The following is a 22,301-nucleotide window of genomic DNA, read 5'->3' on the forward strand; positions in this document are numbered from 1 at the left end:
ACAGGTTTCGATATGATTTTCATCATCTGTTTCAATTATTAATAAAATTATGGATGCTGAAAATTGTAACAGAGAGATCTGCAGTTTTTTAAAGAATTCAAGGGACTAGTAGATGAATCCAATGGAAAGGATTTACTATCTTCTTTCAAAGATAAAATTTTTAATGATAAAATACAAAGTCAATTAGGTAATAAAGTTATATACTCAGATCTGCTTTATTCAGGATTGTAGGGCCTTTTATTCCCAGCCTTTATATTTTCAAATCCAATTTCTGTTGATTTTTTTTGTTTATCTATACTTAGACTCCACTGTAATATGTTATATCTAAAATATTAATTATCCATATAGTTCAAAACCTTTATGATTTTGTAAACGTAAAATTAAGAGTGTGCGATGATACAGACTGTTGGTTTTACACACTGTTTGAAAACCATGGTATTATTTAATAGAGCATGTTTGAGAGTGACTTAAGCAAAAAGAAAAGAGCTTTTGCAGTTGCTGATTCAAGGTTATACTGAGCCTCTCTTCCATTCTCAACTAAAGCCCTCAAGGGTAATTTCACAAGGCTGTGGGGAAGACTTGTGGCTGCTGGACAGCTCTGATGCTTTGAGTCATGGATCCCTTCTCTAGGAAACTAATGGAGTTTTCATCAACATGGTCATGGAAAAGCACTGGTCTATCAACAACTATGTTGAAGGCTCCAGCATTGAATATTTTGCTTATTTTCTGTATTTTTTGTCCTTATTCACAGATACTGTGTTTAAATTAAGAAATGTATCACTATAGGTTTCTCTTTGCTTTCCTATTTACTCTCCTTGAAACACACAGTGTACAAATCTAAATGGTAAACAAAGTACTGAATAAAAAAAAAAACACTTAAAACTTCTTTATGGATATATTTTACCACATATGAAATGGGAATTAGGTGCTAATTTTTAATAGATGCCATTAATAAACTGATAATCCATTTTTAAATTAAAAAAAAAATCCCCCACGTTCCACTGTCCTAACACAGTAGTTTTCTTGCTTTCTTTCAATCTTTATTCATGCATGCATGGAGACTGTTTTTTCTATAGTTGATCTCACACTACATGCACAGTCTTGATTCATTATTAAAGAGGCAATGTAAGAGTATGAAATGAACTCAGTGTCATCTTCAGCTCCATAATATAAAACAACATATTGGTATAGTCATTCAGAAAATATCATTATTAACTAAAAAAAATGGATATAAATGAGTCAAATTCAAATAGCTCTAATCATAAAATTAGACAATTTATTGATAAAAACCAATAACAAAATTAGGAAATTTATTGGCAAAAAATTTGACAAAAACTGCATATATGGGACAAAAAAAAATCACAGAAATCTAAAATGAGAAAGTAGCTTAGCCATCAGTATATATTATCTACTAACTAGTATATATTAGTTAGTATAGCTATAACAATAATTTCCATTGTTATACAAATAGGGAAATTAATTGAATCATCCAAGGTCATAGGTAGTGTGTGGCCAAAATACAAGACTATAGAGGACAAATCTTTCAGTTTCTCAAATAGAGTCTGCTGTATAACTTTTGCAATTTTTTCCAACTATTGTCTTATAAAAATATGGATTCAGGCTCTTAATCTGAAAGAATCCAAACCAACTTCCAAAAATGTGTCTGATATCACATGAAGAATGGATTTCTAATTGGTCACCTGTTCTGGAGAGGTTTCTCAACTTTGATAGGAAGGCTCCAACCCTACACCAGTCATCTGACCATTAAAACACAAAGATATCTAAATAGGCCCTTAATGAGCAACGAGAATGTCCACATCCAGGTACTTACTAAGAATATTATGGGAAATTCTCTGCTGACCAACGGCTATCAAAACTCAGCTGTAAAAAGCATTATTATTGTAGGGGATTATCAGGATGATGTGTATACTATCCATTTTTCTACTAAATTTTAACACTGGATTAAATCTGATGATTGGAAATCTAATTTCTGAATTGAATGTTATCAGAGACAGGCCTGTGAAATTCATTAATTTTATTCAGGGATGTTGTTGCAGACGTTGTTAACGATATTGCGTAGTGACACATTAGAAAGAATCCACAGAAGCTATCAAATACTGAGTCCTTTATTTTCTCATGTAATCTTCCCAATAGGTAAGTTTTACTATCCCATTGTTCACAAAAGGAAACTAGAGCTCAGAAATATAAATAGCTTATCTAAATTCACAGAGCTAATATGTCGCAGAGGCTAGATTCAAATCTCTGCCCCTGACTCAAAGCCAGTTCTACTATGCTGGAGGAACTTAGAAGTGCTGCAAAGTGGGTTATGTGTCTCTATATGGAAGGAGAAAACTCAACGAAAAGGAGACGGGTTACAAAGATAGAGGAAAACCACATTTAAAGATAAGAATAGCGTTAGAAGGAGAGAGACTGCAGTAGAAGAGAAATGATTTAGCATTAAGGGATAAAATGCTAAACAACTTTATACTTACAGGCATAATTTGACACAAGTCATCAGTGGTAACACTGCAGATGCCTACTGGCATATTTTGATCACTAGGAACGATGGGAGGGCTCAATAATTTCTTGTAGCAGCAGGGGGGGAAACGAATATCCAAAGTAATGCTGTTATAAACAGCTAGTCCCATAAGCTATGCATACTAAATGTTAAGCATTAACATAAAATCCATGACAACAAATGAGTTCTGAATCATGCGTCAGTCTATTTCTTGCATACTTCTTTCAGATCTAACACTGACTTTCTAATTAATCCCACACACTTCCTCTTTCCTTTCATTTATTTTCCCTTTATTTTACATAATATATTGATAATTCCTTGATTACCAAAAATCATGTAAAAAGGAGAGGTTCAGGTGATAGTATTTGATGATTTCCCTAGAAAAGTTTATCTAAGATCACAATAGATAACAACTGCATACATTTCTATAAAGTATTTAACATACAGGAAAACTTTCTAAATTTAAACAAAGATGTTGGTGATTTTATAAGCATCAGCAATTTATTCAGAACTCACTGCAGAACACACCATTGATTTTGGTGATCATTTTGGCTATTTCAAAATTAAATACAGGCTATGTAGAGAGCGCTGTGTTGAGCAGGCATATGGATACACACACAGACGTCCACATACACACATACTACTGATAAGCTAATAGGACAATTAATCTCCCATAGTAATACTTGAAAGGCTTATTACTTGGAGTTTACTCAAAGTTAAAAAGCCATAGATGTTATATTTATAAACTTTGCCCAATTGTATTTTGTTCATCAGTTATACAGCAGAATGTAATTTATCCATTTGCTAAAAAAGGGGTTTTAGATCAAATTTCATATCATTTCAACTGTCAAATAAAGATTATAATATCAATTCTTAAGGAAGTCATTAAATTTTATTGACTTAAAAGGAAATCTAAACATATGGGCTAGATAAATTATTGAAAACAACTTAAAAGATTAGAAGACAGCCAATATTTTAATTTGCTAAGGCAGAATGAAGGCTAATAATAATTTAAGGACTCGATATGTTATTTTACAGGTAACCATATCAACAGAGTCTGAGCAATGTGCTCTAGGGGAAAGATACAGAAAATAAGCTCTAACATACCCCTATAATTGTGATAACAGCAATAACAGTAATAAGCACGGTACTACTGTAGTCATCATTTATGACCATCTACTATAGCCACAAGTTCTAAGCGTTTTTCATTAAAATTTTTTTTTTTAATTATAATCCTGAAGGAAGGTTTTTAACAGATGAGGAAGTAGGTTCATAGGATCTGCTTCAGGACATTTCCATAAACAGAAGAGTCATGTTGAATTTCACACTAAATCAAGCTGCCCTGGTTGAAGCAGGGGTGGGGGGTGCAGGAATTCTGCTGGAGCCACTGAGGTGTCATGTGGTGCAAACAGAGCAGAGATTGAAAACCCTGCACTATATTACATCATCCCCACTCTTCTGCCCCTTTGGTAATTCTACTTCTAAAAAACCGTTACATTATGGATCTTCCTGCCATCTTTAAAACATTTTATAGTTATTTCTATAGGTTTTACTATAACATTTCTTGTATGTTTACTATAACATTTCTTGTAAACTTTATAGATTTTAATATTTAAAAATAATTGTATTAGAAATACAATAATTGTATTATAAATCTCAATACTGTGAGAACTACTAGAACAATAAATCTTTGGTCCTGAAATGTAAAAGCTGGAAATACGTATGGAACCAACTATATTTTCTAAATCATCATACCTATTCTCAATTTTTTGTTCTCCTCACATCTGACAGATCTCTTAGCCACTTACGTGATCCAATCCACCGTCTCTCACATTTTTTGTATATATTATCATGCTTTTTAGGGCATCAATCTTACTTTCTATAGTTTTTTTGGGGTGTGTGTGTGTGAGGTAAACACACATGATAATGAGACAGTAGTGGCTATAACTTAATTTTAGACAACTACTTAACTTGTAATATACAACATGTAAATATGCTTAATATGCTCTTTTGGGTAATGACTGAATAGAAACTAATGCCTACTGCAAAAGAAAAAAATACGCAAATTCATGATATTACATATCCCACTCTAAAAATGTTGTATAAGAACTGATACTTCATAACAAATATTAGAAAGTCAAAATAGCCAAATCTAAGCTATGATAAGAATGTAAAGTAATAAACATATTTATCAGGAAATTCAAATAGCTCCTAGTCTAGTGAGAAGCATCAATGACTCAGGCCTTCCATGAAGTTGAAACATTCAACAAATGACTACTGTAGATAACAGAATAAAAGCAGGAGTCTAATAATTGTTAAACATTCCTTACTGTGGGCTTAGCACCTCGGACCTTTAGATATGACAACACATACAAAATTTCAAATTAAGTTTACCATCACAATGTGTGGTTTTCCTTACTGCCTTTTCTTCCATCTAGCCTCTCAATTTTCATATACATTTTTCAGGATTTACTCTAACAGATGCAACAAAGACAGACATTCAAAGCCCTCCATCAGATCGCTCTTAATTCTTCTTTTGCCAGCACCTTTCAAACCTCTCTGAGCGCCCTCTGCTCCCATCAAGTGGACCTACACATTGCTCTGCAACAGGGCCTGCACAATGCTGACTTTTCCCCAGCCATTCTCCCAGCCTATGTCCTACTCTCTTCAGTCCTGTGTTAATCAAATATATTGGTTCCATTTTAAAATTTGGGAGGAATACGATGAATCTTTTCCTTCTCAGAACTCCTCAGTACTTAATGCCAAATGGTCACTTGACTCTGAGAACAGACTACCCTGCGTTGGTGGTAATCTGCCTATCTAGATGGCAAGCTTCTTAAAGGTAGATTTTTTTCCTGCTTTTAACCTATGTATCCCCAGTGTTTGCTCATTTATTCATTCCTCCCTCCTTTCTTCCAGAGACAATTATATTTTTCAGAATTTAAAAATGAATGTAGAAGGCATCTTGTCCAATCTCCCACCCAGTTCACGAATGCCCTCTCCAACACACCTGACAGGCATCAGAGGATGGCATAGGAACTTATAAAATTTTAAAGAACACCATAAAATAATGCCCTATGCTTTAAATGTTCCCATTCCATTCTACTGTTAATTTTATGAATGTCTCAGTGTTTGCGCCCACATTAAGAGTTAGATTTAATTTACATAATTTCAATTTAGAAAACTTAGTGAAATAAGCACAGGTGAAAGAACTAACAGAAAAATAGTTCATTATGAATAGGAAAGATACTATGACTTTTAAAAAATGTCTTAAATTTCTACTTTAGTTTATATATGAAATAGGAAATAATATTTATTTTGAAATAAGGTTTTCAGAGAAAAATGTTAATTCAGTCACTCCTTCCAATTAACTAAATCTGCTGATATAATATAGTTGTGATATTACAAAATAATACAGATTACTGGAAAATCTACTAGTAATTTGATAAGAATGTTTAATCTGAATAAAATGCTTAATGAGAACAGTTTTCCAAAATTCAGATAAAATTCTTAAAAATCTCTAGTCTACTAGCACCTCCTAGTGGAAAGTTTAAAGGATACAATTCCAACCAATCGGAATTCAGAATAGTTATCACATTTAAAGCTGCTAAACCAATGGCAGTATGAATCCTTATGATACGTAAACATGCCTGGAAAACAGAAGCATAATTTCATCAATATGACTGATTAAAAAAATCATCTATTAGAAGTAAAACATTTCAGCAATAGTTCTGTTACAAACCACCCTCATGTTAAAATATATCAAATACATGTCCAGAGAATGTGCAAGAACATTTTATTGTTCACTGGTATCCTGAATCAAGTGTAGAAACAGGGTAAAAAGACAGAAACTAAATTAATCAGTTGATTTATAAAAACTATAGTTTTATACTTTATAAGTTATGATCAAAATTAATTTTGAGGAGTATCTGAAGATTTCAATTTATCTCTGTCATCTCTATTTCCTGTTGCCAGAGAGATGCTATATATACATATATACAAAATTGAGAAAAATAAAGAATAAGAAAAACACTTAAAACTCTCTTTTGAAGAAAAATGTTTAATGATACTAAGGATTATATAAGTATTTTCTCTAAATAAAATCAAATTAAATTTCAAAGGTTTATTTAATGATTCTTATTTATTAAAATGGCTCATTTTTTAATGAAATAGACTTTGAATATTAGTGAAGAGCAAACTACAGTTCTGTTTTTTTTTAATTTCGAATGTTCTTTTCATTTCAATGACAAATTTTCACGCATTTGGTTTAGTCAGAAAACATGTGCATGCTTCCTTGCAAACAAACACTTTGTGTAGGATTCCCAGTAAGGTAATGAATATTATAATCATCAATTTGGTCAATTTTAAAAATATAACTAACAGTCCTTAAACAATTATTCAACATTTAAGGTTGACCAAAAAATCTGTAAAATCATAGGGCAGATTAAAAATAAGAGTGACCACTTGAATCTAACAATTAGGAAGAAAATACTTTCATAGAAATTAACTACTCACCATAATCTGGATGAAATATTTGGCGAATTAGAAGAAGGAACCATTCTTTAGTCAAGCCACCCATATCCAAACCAGCTTCCCCTACAAATGTAACTTTCAACTTCTTTTTCAGGTCTCCTCTTTTCCGGGTTAGCTATTGGATGAAATTATAAAGTAGAGGAGAACAAAGGGCAGTAAAGAGGAAATTAACTTTTTAAATTCTGGGAAATGTATTATTTACAGTGTCACAAAACTGCATCCTTCCTTCCTTCCATCCATCATCCATCATCCATCCAACCAAGCAACCAACTGACCAATAAATTTGCCCAACACTGTATGAGCCAGGTGTTGTAATGCTTGTTGAATAGATCAAGGCACAGAATTAGAGAGGTCAGGGAGCTTGCCCAAGGTTACTGCCTCCTAGCATCATATTGTCTCCAAGATTTTAATTTAGCAGAATACAATACAAAGTAATTCATTTCCTCTTAAATTGCCCTCAACATTAAACTTTAAAAAAAAATCACCTAAGTCAAATATTATAATAGCCACATGAAGATCTGGCTAAGGAAATGTATATGCACAAAGCTCTATAATATATATACATACAATGAAAGTATGTTTGACCCTAAATAGACCCAAGTTATCCTTGTAGATCAGACTTCTGGATGAGTAATCTGAGGCCTGGAGAAGTTAAAATGACTTGTTACACACCCAACCAGTTAACAAAGGTGGTCTAGAATCTAGGTTATATATTCAGAAACATGAATTGCTTATTTAAGTGTCCTATATGAAATCCTTTTCTGAAGATTTAACAACAAATCACTAAAAAACATATAAAAATGAACATTAGGCTTAATTGTGAACACAGAACTGTTTTTAACTATGGCATCAAAATATAAGGAAGCACACTACTGGCATATAGAAACAAGAGAGAGCTTACTAAGATTTTAGAAACAAGTAATATTATCAAATTTATTTAAAACTTTAATCAATTAATACTATTCTGGAATAAATGATATACCTCATCAAGAGAATCGCTAACCAGATGTGTCCGCCTTACTTTCATATTTAGAAATAACATATTCATATCAGGTCTCTGTCTTCGAGATACTTTATCCACCAGACTTTGCTAATCAAAAAAGAAAGCAAACATTTTCATTTTTACTTAAACTATAATCCCATTTAAAACATTTAAACACTTTAGTAAAAATCACTTAATTCTTCTCTTTGCCATCTCTCATATAAACAATTCCATAAACTCAACTATACAAATTTTGATTTATGAGAATGCCCTACTATTATTTCATTTTGGGACAATGATAACTGAAGGGGACCCAAAATGGAGGACCTGAAATAATTCATCTTCTTTAGTAAAATAATGTTGCATTACTGTTTCCATTTGTCTCATCTCTTAAATAGCATAGTTTTCTGTTTAATAAATACAAACAAAGTGGGAACACTGGAAACCAGGTATACACCTCTGATGGCTTAAGCTTTTTTAGATACTGGACTTACTCTAAAAGCACAATCTACTTTTAGAAAGTAATTTTTCAACATATTTCAGAAACCATTAACAATGTTCATATCCTTTGTCCCAATAATTCCACTTCTGGGAATTCTAAACACAGAAAATATTTTACACAGTGAGATGATCATCCCAGCATTATCTATAAGAGTAAAACTTTAGAAACATTTTAAGTATGTATCACTAATGGACTATAATATAGTTATCAAAAATGGTGGTCATAAAAACTATGTAAATAGCATGGAAAATGTTTAAGGAATGTACAACTGAAAAAAAAGCGGGGAAACAACATTGTATACACAATATTGTTTCAACTGTGCTGCCTTTTATATACAGGTAAAAACTATCAAAAGAACATTCCCTAAAATGTTAACAATAGTTATGCCTGGGTGATGGAAATATGGATGATTTAAAAAATATAAGGAATATATAAGTATCATGCTTGTATATCCAATTTAAATCTTTTTCAGGCTACCTCATCTTCTTCAGTAGCAAAGAAAATGAACTACTGTACAGATTAAAGATGAACATTTCAGACGTTTTAAGTACACCCAGCAATTTGCTTTAGTAGGTAAAATTTTAATACCCCAAATCTATATAATAAAGCTACTTCATGATTTTATAGATTATTATAATAATACACTAATTCAGAGCCCTTCCTCTTCTCTCCAATATTCAATTCTAAAGGCTCTTAGCCCTTTTTTTTCCCTTCTATGGTCCTCTCTTTTGTGCTCAAAGAGATTTGTATTCCTGGGCTAGTATGTTGTGTCATGGACCTGTTTTCCTACCCTTTACTATCTTCTGTTCCCAGTCTAGCTCCTGGGAGGCTGTCACACTGGAAATGTCCAACACACAAATTTAAACTAGGATGCTAATGGAAGCCAAGGCTTAGTGGCTACTCCTTCTATCAGGAATTCATATTGAATAAAAAGTGTTTCAAGTGAAAGATATAACTCAACAACAGTAGAATTTTAGACATGGTCTGATGAGGAAGTTATTTTTATTCTGGGGAATCTCTTTTACAACTTTAAATTATACTATATAAACTCTTGCTTACATTAACTACCTATAAGGCCGTCCTTGTGTTAAAATAGTCACCAGTCATTAATTCCAAGTGGTATGGCAGTTTACAAGTTAAAATGCTAGGAAACACCCGTAACTGATAATGCCACTTGACTCTTCAATTGCTACTTATTTGTGCCCATGCTCTGTGGAAGGCAGCCTGGGACACAGTCTATAGCTACTACTCTCCTTTTAATTGGAAGAAAAGTTAAAAGAAGATAGTTAATATCTTAAGCATGAGTGACACAGCAGAAAACTGCTCAGAGGAACTTAAACTTCTAGCTCTTTAGACTTACAGATATAAAAAAATCATAGCCCAAGGTTAAAAAAAAGCAATAAAAAGTCACATGAAATTGTATAACTGCAACTAATAGAAAACGTCAAAATAGCTAGCTATATTGGCTAATTTTTGAGCCAATATCTACCCAAGATTAAGTAATAATTCTGGTGCTAAATATACCTGAAACCTACTTTTCAGCAGGGTAATGTGGCTATGTTACTCCTTTGGTATAAACAGGCAATAACATTTCTTCTAATATTCCAATACTCAGTGTAAATCGACTCTGGGATGTCACTAGTCACTCAAATCTTTTGTCCCACTCTGAGACAGGAAAAAAATACTCACCTTATGGTGATTACTGAAGAATAAACAATTCTTATTTTTATAGTATTTTGAAGTAATACAACTTATGCCTTAGGATATATTCTTGGACAAGACATGGAAATCATTTCCTTTTACTCTATGGGTCTCTCTTTTAAGAAGACTACAGCCAATCTTCCAAGTTTTAAAGTTGCAAGCAATTATGTCACAAAAGCAGATACTCAAAATATATGAGCATTTAAATGTATAGTCTAGAGTGCTAATTAAAAAAAAAAAAAACTCCATCAATCTGATATCTATTAGATAAAGTACGTAACTTTACTGTGCTGAAACCGTGGTAGGCAGTAGACAGGACAAGCCCAGGGATGAACTTCATCCTGCTCCATTAATTTGCCTAAAACCAGCCTGATTGCTACCCCCAGTTTCAATGGGCCTCTATGCATTTTGGTTCCCTAAGAATCAATAAAACATCTCTCACCTTCTTTGGACATATTCCTCAGTTTTCCAAGACTATACTTCCTGTTACATTTTCTAATTTTTCAGTTGTTTCTATTTGACTTTCATAAAATCTAGAAAACAAGTCAGTGGTTGGAGTGGTTTGCTTTTAAGGACTCCTTTCTTTGTCCTCACTGTAGTTCTTTCTCACCAATGCTCTACTAGTGACCCTGGAGGATGGTATCTATAAAATGATGTCCAACAAGTTCCCAGTACTTTGGATCTGTGAGAGGCATTTAATCCTCCTGTTATATTTATAATATAATAAGAAGTTGACAAGGGGTATCTTTTCCCCATATCATGAACAGGTTGAAGTACTTTTTGAGGGAGTATGATATGAATTTTACTTTTAACATTTCCTGATTATGCTAGAACAATTCACAAGACATTTGACTTATTTGTTAAATTATTTACTATATATTGATTATAGTCAGCATAAATGTTTTCATAGCTGGCTTACCCTTGCGATGCTTATCATCTGTTGTTCTGAGTCTCTTTGAATAATGATTTTTTTTGCAGCTATAGAAATAACGAATGGGTACTGACAGAAGGAAAACCTGCTCAACAAGTGAAAACAGAAAAAGCAAAATGGTGTATTTTTAGCAAAATTATACTAAGGGAATCTAAGGTATCCCTTCTAACAATATTAAACATTATTTTTGTATTGTGTTTTACCATTCACAAAATGATTTTAGGTGCATCATTTCTTTGAATCCCCACAGCCCTGTGAAGTACGCTTCATTACTAGATGTGCAGTGCCTTTATTCTCAAAAGGAAGCTACATCTAATGTTCTGAAATATGTGCTAACCACTATTATTGTTTATATAATTTCAGTTTACGCAGTCACTTGTATATCATTACCTGGCAAAAATATGGGCAACAGCAGAACCAGGAGGCAGAAGTGTTGATGAAGGATTAGGACAGAAAATTCACGTGCAAAAATTAATATAAGGACCCATTATCATATGGATATTTCTGATGTGTGAGCTTCAGAAATGAGGAAATCTAGCAATAACTATGGTAGGAAAAGCAGTAAATTTACAAGCAATAAAATAAAAGTTAAAAAAAAGTGTGTTGCTTTAGTGCTGCATTTAATGATATAGTAATATGAAATGGTATGCATTTGTGAAAACACAACATATGAGAAAAGTTACGAAAATAACTTCTTTCCTGGGTCAGAGCTCATTCTGTGTTATGTAAAAGAGCCACAAGCCACACAGAGAGGTGCATTTAGAGAGAACTAGTACCGCAGCAATGACGCTGCAGGAGTTAGACTCCCACCAGCGATGGCTGTAATGAATCATCAGTTACAGGTGGAACGCATCCGAGGACAGTCAAACAGTGCATCCGTGACCGCTGGGTGCAATGTAGGCATTACGGGGAAAAAGGAGCTAGCCCTAGTGGAACTGGAAATGAACTGGCTTTCCCCTTGGAACAAAACCGTTAAAAAGCAGTAAGAAAACTGATCAGTATTAGTGTGTAATAATTTTGAATCACTAAGTGCTAACTAAAAATTTGGAAATGAAAAGAAGTGCAATGAACTCAGTAGGATAACACTGGTCTTATTATGTACTTTAAAACAGTGTGTCTCAGCCTTGCCCTAGTCAGGGCACACAGACAAATGATACTATGTGTATGACACACTGAGATAAACAGATGAGGTTGCCCATGGGCAGACATGAGACGTGCCCTGGGGCTCCAGGCGCCCCTCTAGGTCCAGGCTGGCTTCCCAAGGGCTGAAGGGATCACAGTCTCAAACCTCTGTAACTCGTTTTCGGTACATGAATACTACAGCACAGTGTTTAGTGAAGCTCTGCATTAAAAGATATCACTGAAATATGCACAATAACTCTTGGAATTGTACTGTGGTCTTGTCTACAACATTATAATTACATTCAAGTGGGACAAAAAGTGTCTTTGTGAAATAAGCCTTGTCAAGAAAATATCCATCAGACTGACCAAGGTCCCCAGAAATGGAATTCTTACTCAGTTCAGGTGTGGACTGAGATATGTCCAGAAGGCTAGTCTATGTTTTAGGCCAATTCTGGTAGAAAGGGTCCCTGGGAGCTTGAACCAATTTATGAACTAACCTGGGGTTTTAGGTTACTTATATCTATATCATATCTCTTAATCAGTCTCTTTTAGAATAATGCATTCTGCAGGGTATCTCGTGGTCTGGGAATACATTATGTCTGCGATAGTCTTGCTGGTTTAATCCAAAGTGTAAGTGTGAATATAAGGCTCAGGGTAATAAAGATGTTGGCCAAGTGTTTTGAAAATCTATTATCCTACTGTAATAAATCATTTCTGGTGAAGCCCTTTCTCTGTAAGATCCATTCTTTTAATGCTGTGTATAAAGGACAAATACTTCATCTACAGAAAAAGGGAGAAAAGGAGTGAATGAAAATGTGTGTGCACACACATGTGATCACTGTGTTAGATCAGGCGCCAGCCCATTATGGCCCACAGGACGAATACGGCCTACAACCTAGGCTTGTGAATAAAGCTTTTGGGACACAGACACACCTCTTCAGTTACATATTTTCTAAGGCTGTTTTTGTGCTATAATGGTAAATCAGAGACTGTATAGCCCAAAGAGTCAGGAACAGTTATAATCCTGTCCTTTGTAGAAAAAGTCTGTTGACCTCTGTGCTGGGTGATGGCACATAGAATAAGAAGATATAAGAAACTGCACACTAAACAGAATGTATCCCTTCTTAAAAAGATGTTACTAATCAAGCCAAAACCATATTAACATAAATACAAATTCAAAATGTAATAGAAAAAGAAAATGCTTTAAGAAATATAATGATATTTCAAGGCTGGATATCTAAACTACACTTATAAGTTTATATGTAAACATATGTGTATACTTAAATTTATTTATACAAACTTAAAAGCCAGTCATTATTTTGAATAGTATTTTACTTAGGTGAGTAATCAGATGAGCTTTTGATCGTACCTGTGAGAGTTTCCGAAGCTCTGCCAGGTGTGGTATTCTTCCATGAGATCAATGTGATCCAATGTAGAATTATAGAAATCAGTATAAGGAATAAGGGGAGGGTGAACCAAATTGTTTGCAGTATCTGTAAAGATAAATTCTAACATAATGATCTTTCCTAACATTACATGATTCATTTTAATAAGAACATTTTAATACCCACCAGAAAGCCTGTATCTAGAAATTCCTATTTTAAGCAATTGTAGTGCCAAATGAAAAAGGGAGTTCTAAAATTGTGATCAAAATGCAGCTAATAATTTCTTGCTTTAAAAAAAAACTTGAGGGCTTGCCTGGTGGCGTAGTGGTTAAGAATCTGCCTGCCAATGCAGGAGACACGGGTTCGATCCCTGGAACAGGAAGATCCCACATGCCATGGAGCAAATGAGCCTGTGTGCCACAACTACTGAGCCTGTGCTCTAGAGCCTGTGAGCCATAACTACTGAGCCCACGTGCCACAACTGCTGAAGCCCACGTGCCTAAAGCCCGTGCTCTGCAACAAGAGAAGCCACTGTAGTGAGAAGCCACTGCACTGAGAAGCCCCTGCAATGCAACGAAGAGTGGCCCCCGCTTGCCACAACTAGAGAAAGCCTGCACACAGCAATGAAGACCCAATGAAGCCAAAAACAAATAAATAAAACAATAAAATAAATCTTAAAAAAAAACTTGAATGGTGAGGATTATAATAGTATAGTAGTGGAAGTATGCAGATGGCCAGCTATTCATCCTATTTCCCCATCAGTCTCTTTTAGGGGTCCTCAGGAATGAATGGAAGTTCTTATATTCTTAGGAATCACTAATTAACAGGTCACGTGCAGCTGACAGCCATAAAACAGAATACTGCCCAATAAAATACATGAAGCTTTTTCATGCTTATACATTAATTGTGAAATCCATTAGCAAATTAGAAAATAAATTACTACAATGCTCCTCCTCAGAGGAATGGTTTAAGATGTAAGAATGCCTCTATAGTATTTTGAGACCCTTATGGAAATGTCTTTATATTTAATGAAAGAAAAGTAAAGATGATTGAATAATAAAACCTACTAAGTAAAGCCAACACTTTAGATGCTGATGGGATCCACCAGGAACACTTTGATATAGGTGGAAATTCTTCAGGCTTTGCAGGAAACAGGCGTAAAGAAATAAACTGCAGCAATCTCTCTACCAATTGTTTGAACCTCTTCTGGGATAATCTGGTAAAGATTTTGAAATAATTCCAATCAAAATTCACATTTTCTATTTTGACAATATATTTGTTAAAGATTAAAGTTCATCTTTTATGCATAAAATTTTAGACTATTCCTCCAAATTCCATTTCTTAAATTGCCAAAATTTTGAAAAGATGCAAAATCTTACCTCAAATATTGTTTATTAATTAAATAAGAAATAAACACCAAAATTACTATGAAGTTAGCATTAAACATTTCACTTTTAAGGCTTTTAGTATGCAGTCAATCCTCATTCATAGACCCTGTATTTGCAAATTCACCCATTCCCTACAATTTAATTCTAATCCCCAAATCAATAATGGTGGCGCTTTCCTAGCCATTTCATGGCTGTGCAAAGAGCGGCAAAAAACTGGAGTGGCTTATGTTGAGGCTGAACAAGGCCATGGTCTGCCTTCTTGTTTTAGCTCTCATAATGCAAACAAGAGTTCTTTATGCAGTCTACTTGGGGTTGTGATTTTCAAATTCTTGTGCTTTTTGTTAGCGATTTTGCCGTTTTAAAACGGCCCCTAACTACAGTGCTAAAGTTCTGTCTAGTGTTCCTGAGTAAAGAAGGATGTGATGTGCCTTACGGAGAAGGTACTTATGTCAGATAAAATTTTCCCAGACATGAGTTATGGTGCTGTTGGCCGTGAGTTCAATGTTAATAAAACAATAATTTATATCAAATAAGATGTCTTTAAATAGAAATACAGATAAAGCAAGGTTATGTACTGACTGGTTGGTAAAAATGTTGTGATCAAAGGCTCACAGGAATCTAACCCTGTATTTCTCATGGGAGCAATCGTTCACTAATTCACTGTTCACAGTAGCTTTATAGAATATAACTGTTGTTAATAACTAGAATTGACTGTATTTAAAAGTACCTTTGAGAATATTTAGCTTCTTTAACTTTTATTAGTCATGTGGAAAATAAGTGTTAATGTAAGTATAGTTCTGTGAAAAAAAAAGTACTGTACTTTTATAAATTGATGTTGATGGCTAATATTTTTTACAATGATGTTTTTAGGTAAGGAAAAGGAATCACATAAATATTGGTAAAATTTATTGATAGACAGGAAATAAAAAGACAAATTAAAATAGTAATGTCTGAGCAAATCTAGTCACCATCTTTGAGATATGTGAAAAATCAATGATAGGAATGTGCTATATAAAACGCAAAAGCAGTGGAGAAAAATCTCAGCAATAGCTGGCACAAGCAAAATGGTTACTTACATACAAAACAGATTTTTCATGTATCCTCTATGTAGTACTAAAGAATATGCTTATAATTGGCTTCTGAAGCACTGTGAATTACAAGTTTCATTTCTAAAGACCTGAAAACATTTAATATATCTTATTATAAAATTACCAACAAACTTAAAGCTTTAAGATTATAAAAGTTCTTAATATCATAGAATAATTTACTTTTTAAACCAGTGAACTAGGAAATTATGGTCGGCTTCCACTAAGGTAGCTATCTGTCGAAGCAAGTGAGCATAGATGACATACGTAGATGTGTTATTAAATTGAGGATTCTGAAAAAGATATTAAAGATAATTGCGTTAAAATTTTGTTAACATGTAAAAGGAAAGATACTATGCTTAATAAGCTAAGTGGCAAATTCAGAAAACTAAATTTGAGATTATGAAATACTAGGTGAAATCCTTTAAAACAAGAATCCATTTGTTTAATTATTTAATTAACAGTGACTTTGGAATTAAGACAGAGCTGGGTCTGAGAGCTAATTCTACCACTTACTACTATATGACCTTAGGAATGTTTCTTAAACTTTCATTTTCAACTCCCTCATCTGTAAAATGGGGATGATAATATCTACCATGGAGGTTGTTTTGAGTATTAAAAAAAAAACTGTATGTAAAGCACCTAGCTCACTGCCTGGTATAAATGGTGGCAATCACTACGATCCAATTAAAAACCTGGTTCTTCCTTGATTAAAAAAAAAGGGGAGAGAGAATGCTAGAAAAATAAAAGCTTTTAATGAAACTTCTGCCATTGTGAAATGAGTTATTTGCATATTTCACAAAGAACAAAGGGAGAACCACACAATAGCTTCTGAGAACTTTTAAACGTTAAAGGAGAGCTTGTAAACCAAGCAAAACCTCTAGTTACATTTCCAAAATCTAAAACTCCATCACAATGTACATTTCAGAACTCCACGGGAAAAATGAGTATTATTAAACAACAAACTGAAATTGTAAAAGATAAAAGAGCACCATGTGTTTTTCAAAACTGACTTATGGTCAGGATGTTTCAAAACGAGGGAGTGACCCCAGCTGATAACTACATCAAGCGATAGCTATAAGAAAAAGATGTCATGAGCAGAGCTTACTGCTGACCAGTACAGTCACTTAAAAATTTGAGCTTCATGTTGTCACTTTCTAGCTTTTACTATTCTCCATGTATATTTCCTCTTTTATATAGTTTTGTCTTTCTCCCCTTACCTCTTCCCTTCCTCTCCTTACATCTCTCAACTATCTCTTACCTATTTTTCCCTTTTTCCACTTTCTCTTTTTTCCTCTCTCCTCCTTCTTCTATCCCTATCTTCTATATTTCCTTTTATTGGACATAATATTGAACTAAACAGTCTATCTTATTTAATATAATTTTTCTTATCTTTAAATGAGATAATAATCTATATGAACACCTTTGGTAAATTGTAGAGAAGAATATAAACATAGTATGTTAGCTATGGGAATAATATACTTCTTTCTCAAAAAATGATAAAAACTAAAATTGCTTTTCATTTGTTTGGACCTTATTTATTTTTGTATCAATGAATCTGTATCTCTCAAGAGGAAAAAGTTCATCAACTTTGCTTTAGCAAATATAAACAACCACTTTGATTTTTCCATTAGAATTCTAGCTTAAACATTTATTGAAAATACACAGAAAAGTTAGAAACCTACTAATTGGGAAATAAAAGAAAGTTTGGAGCCCCTTAAAAAACTAGTTACAAGAAAGGAGGTTGATTGGAGGAGGAAGAAGTGCTTCCATTCTGTTTGTTCCAGAATCCCACAGCAGGAAGGCAAGAACTAAATTAAAATATTAATCCTGGAGATAATTTAGCCTCCCATTGTTTGTTATAGCTTTAATTCTCTGGTTACAAGTAATTATAATCTAAAAAGTATCAAAAATGTTGCTCAAAATAATATTAGTATTTGATATCATTTCACTTACACATGCATAGATTGAGATATGAATTACACACAACTATGTTCTTGCTTTCTTACCTGTAAAAGTATAAAGTATGCTCTAAGGTCATCTTTTGTTCGTGGACTGAAAAAGAAATGTGTAATTGATTAGAGATGAATGGTTAATCTTACAGTATCTAATAAAAAATTAGCAATGTTTCTGTGAGAATTGACTTGATAAAAGCCAAAAACTAGACTTAAATCTGAAAACATAAATCATTGCCCAAAGTGTACTAGATGACCGTTACGAAATATAAAACCACATCATCTGAAATATAAATATATAACGTGTGTATTACATTTTGAAATTGATATGTATACACATGTATATAAATACAGTTTTTAAATTAGTAGTAATATTTCTCTGTGGAAGCATTATCTTGACTGAATTATGATTTAAATTATTTAGGTTTAAATAAAATCTAAACTATTTCTTTCTATACTATTCTACATAACTGTCAGATTATTTTCTCAATGGAACTACTGTTTTGTTTTAGAAATTATACTTGAAAACATTTTAAAAAGCTCAAAGCAATTCATAAATATTAAAATCCCTGGTGATAGGAGAGTCCTTTTTTTTTTTTTCCATTTTATAGCTGTACCATGAAAATTTGCATTTTCCTGTCCTATGCACTAGTATTTTAGTACAATATATAGTTCTGGGTACAGAAATTGTATTAAGATAACAGGCTCTTTTGCCAGACAGCCTGGGTTCTAATTCTGACTCAGGAACTTACTGGTTAATTTGGGTAATTTACTTCTCTGTGAATTAGTTTCCTCAATGTGAAGTGAAAATAATCATATTACCTATTCCACAGAATTGTAGTGAAGATTCAATGAGAAATACTTGCAAAATTGTCTGAAAGGTGCCTAGCCCATAGTAAATAGTCAACAAACTATAGATCTTGTTGTCGTCACTATAAATCTAAAATAAAACAAGATTTTGGGGTAAAGACCACATGATCCTTTGATAAGTAAGTTACATCAAATTATCTTAATCTGTCTCGGGCACACATGTGAGGAGCAGGGGTTAGAAAGCTGTGCAAGCGTGCTTAGAGAGGACTGAGGTCCCAGCAGTTTCAGACCACTGGACTTCCTCATCCTCCTAAGCACTCTTTCCACATTCCAAATTTTCCTCTTCATTTTCAATGAAGCATTATGTATTCAACCAGAAACATAAAATTCTAGGAAAATGCAAAAGTATTACTAGAATGATAAACTAGGAAAATACTAAGTTAAAAATCACATGAAAAATACAGTGATTTCAATTGTTTTAAAAAGATGACTAGAAAAAACTGCAAAATGTTACATTTTTACTTTCACTATACTATCCTGTTTTTTCTCAATTTCCTATAAAACCACAAATTTTCTGAAAATTGGAACAATTATTTAACGCTACATTTAAGAACTCTAGTTCGTTTTTTTTGTTTTTTTCATTTTTTCTAGTTGGGTATTTTCAAATTGGGCTTAATATAAACATTTATATATAATTTAGTGGTATTACTTGGCTTTAATAGAAGCTACTATTTAAATTATAATGTTATTTAAGTAATATCAATTTAAATAATATGTACTTTTAAAAGTATACTCTTGTGTTCTGCATATTCACAGTTCAAAACATTATCAATTACGTTGTACATCACTCCTTACATAACAATTCAATATTTAGTTCCAGGAAAAATTATTTCAGTAGCTAAATTTACATTTCCTTATATTAGAAATAAGAAAAATTTTGCTCTGCTCCCAGGAAGCCCAAGGCTAAATTTAATGACTATATTATTTCATTCTAGGTGACTGACTTAACTACCCATTCTATTTTTGTAAAGCACATATATCTGTACACGACGAATTTGATATACAATTTTAAAGAATTCACAGATCCTCTGAAGCTCACCTGTGGACCTTCCTGAGAAGTCATAAGTCAAGTTAAAAAGGTTTGTTATAAATGGTTTATAATTTTGTTCTGATCTATGTTTTTTTTTTTAGGCTCTTTATTGGAATATAATTGCTTTACACTTTTGTGATGATCTATGTTTTTATTGTAGCAACTAAAATCTTTTCTGAGAGTAAAGCACACACATATATATTAAAGATAGATGAGATGTGTAAATTAACCATCTGTACTGATTAGCCAAATATTAGTTACAATTACCCTTTCCATTCTCGTAATAGGCTGTTAATGACTCCCTTTAATACTGTCTTCTGAATGTCTTGAGGCTGTAGGCAAAAGAAAATCATGAAATAATTGGGATTAGCTATTTAGGTGACTTTCATATGTTAATTATATTTACAGATCTGTTTCAATAGTTAGAACCAGACCTGATGACAGAGGACTGCCACTTACGGTAGTCTCCATTTCACATCTGAGAGACTACAATGAGAATGCTCCCTGGGATGTGCATAGTACAACCTGCACAAACATACATGGTGGCTGTTCGATGACAGCCATCAGTTTTATGTAACAGTGACAAACAGGAAGAGAAAAACAATTTCACTTTCTCTGGATTGGCAGGATAAAATCATGAACACAAGTCCAAGAACAGCATGTTTAACAATATAAAATGACTGTGTACATTTTGGACATATTTAGTCCCACCAACACTAAGTTATAATTGGCAGTTAGGCCCACAATTCATTAGTAAGTACAATCAAATTATGTTCAATTAAAAAAAAATAACAAGATAAAGATTTTTTGTTATAGGATTTGAAGAAGGCACTAAACATTTTTTATAGTTTAATAACTCAAATACTAAAAAAACTTAATTACTACCAAACATGTCACATAAGAATGAATGAAAACACATCTAGATGGTGCTTTTAATTTATGAGAAATAGTGACTAAAACCTTCATTAATGAGAAACTCCAAACAGTCATTAAAATTTGTCTGCCATGTTGTTATACAAAAGGAGCAAACATCAAGAAAACAAGCATACATCGTGGATTTGTTTAAAAAAACACATCATCACTTCTAAGACATGTCTGTCAGCACTCATTCAGCCTAGCATCTTATTTAATGTACATATTTAATATATCATTCCTTTCTCCTCCTTTGCTTGCAGTGACCCTTTATACCCAGAAGGCAAACAGCACCCCAGAGCGGCGGAAGGCTGCAGGAGAAAAATCACAGAAGTGTGCTGACTGGACACACTGGGTTTATGACACAAATCTCAAAAGGACACTCAACATCACTGACAGTGCTTCAACATTTCCTTTTTATCTACTTCCCTACCCTCCATGACAACTATTTCCAACCTTCTTCTCATTCCTCAAACCTCTAACACCTCCTTCACATCATCACTCTCAGTTATGACCTTGCCACACAGTTTAGAGAGAAAAAAGATGCACCCAAATGAGAACAGATGCATCTCCCCATTATCATTCTATCATTTTACCTGCACTGCAACTGACCAAGCCCAACCCCCTCATCTGAGGCCTATACTCCATCCCTCAACAATCTGGTTATTCAATTTTCTTCTCTCTCCCCTGTATCATCTATTTCTTCCACTCTACTAGATCATTCCCATCAGTAGAACACTACATCCTAATATCATCTGCATGGATGTGTCTCTACATTTTCACTCTTCTCCACCCTGATCTATGCCCTAAGAGGCTGACTACATCAATCAGACTCCTTTTTTTTTTTTTTTTTGCCTTCTGCTTGGATTCAGCCAATAGAGAACACTAACAGAAGAGGGAAGAGAGGAAAGCTGGGGTATCTATTCCCTCAACTCCTTCCCTGCAAGGTCACCCTGGGCTGTGCCCCTCAACTGAAAGTCACATCTCCTGTAAGGCAGCCCTCTCCCCCACAGCTCACCTCCAGATTCACCATACTGTACTGCTCCTGATGGTCTCCCTTATTCTGCTAACGCTTTTGTAAACAGTCCTCTCCAGGTTACCCATTTGAGTCTGTCATGTTTCCTGTCAGGACCCTGGCTAATATACTGCTCATATTAAAAACGTTTCATTTGGACCCAGGTACACTTTCAGCTAACCCTTCATTTCTCTGCTTTCCTTTACAGCAAAACTCTTCAAGAGCTGTCTGTGTTCACTATCTCTACTTCCTCTCCTCTCATGGTCTCTTCAACCCATTCCAAGCAGGCTGTGTTTCCACAACTCTGCGGAAACGGCTCTTATGAAAGTCAGTCATCAGTTATTCATCTTATCAAAGACAGTGCTCAATTCT

The 22,301-nt window shown here is 33.6% G+C and overlaps 1 protein-coding gene across 2 annotated transcripts in view; it reads right to left on the reverse strand.

Moving 5' to 3' along the window:
* Positions 1–22,301, reverse strand: part of HECTD2 (HECT domain E3 ubiquitin protein ligase 2) — a 77,923-nt gene that overhangs the window by 7,651 nt on the left and 47,971 nt on the right. For both annotated transcript variants that reach the window (XM_057737334.1, XM_057737335.1), the window contains 10 exons: positions 20,270–20,334; positions 18,157–18,202; positions 16,331–16,440; positions 14,742–14,890; positions 13,659–13,782; positions 11,156–11,252; positions 8,034–8,141; positions 7,034–7,166; positions 6,080–6,168; positions 2,493–2,651 (listed from right to left, as the gene is read on the reverse strand). In XM_057737334.1, coding sequence (XP_057593317.1) covers positions 2,493–2,651; positions 6,080–6,168; positions 7,034–7,166; positions 8,034–8,141; positions 11,156–11,252; positions 13,659–13,782; positions 14,742–14,890; positions 16,331–16,440; positions 18,157–18,202; positions 20,270–20,334 — 1,080 coding nt within the window. The remainder of the gene's footprint in view (positions 1–2,492; positions 2,652–6,079; positions 6,169–7,033; positions 7,167–8,033; positions 8,142–11,155; positions 11,253–13,658; positions 13,783–14,741; positions 14,891–16,330; positions 16,441–18,156; positions 18,203–20,269; positions 20,335–22,301) is intronic.

This window comes from Hippopotamus amphibius, chromosome 5, assembly GCF_030028045.1.
Source record: "Hippopotamus amphibius kiboko isolate mHipAmp2 chromosome 5, mHipAmp2.hap2, whole genome shotgun sequence".
NCBI classification, from domain to species: domain Eukaryota; kingdom Metazoa; phylum Chordata; class Mammalia; order Artiodactyla; family Hippopotamidae; genus Hippopotamus; species Hippopotamus amphibius.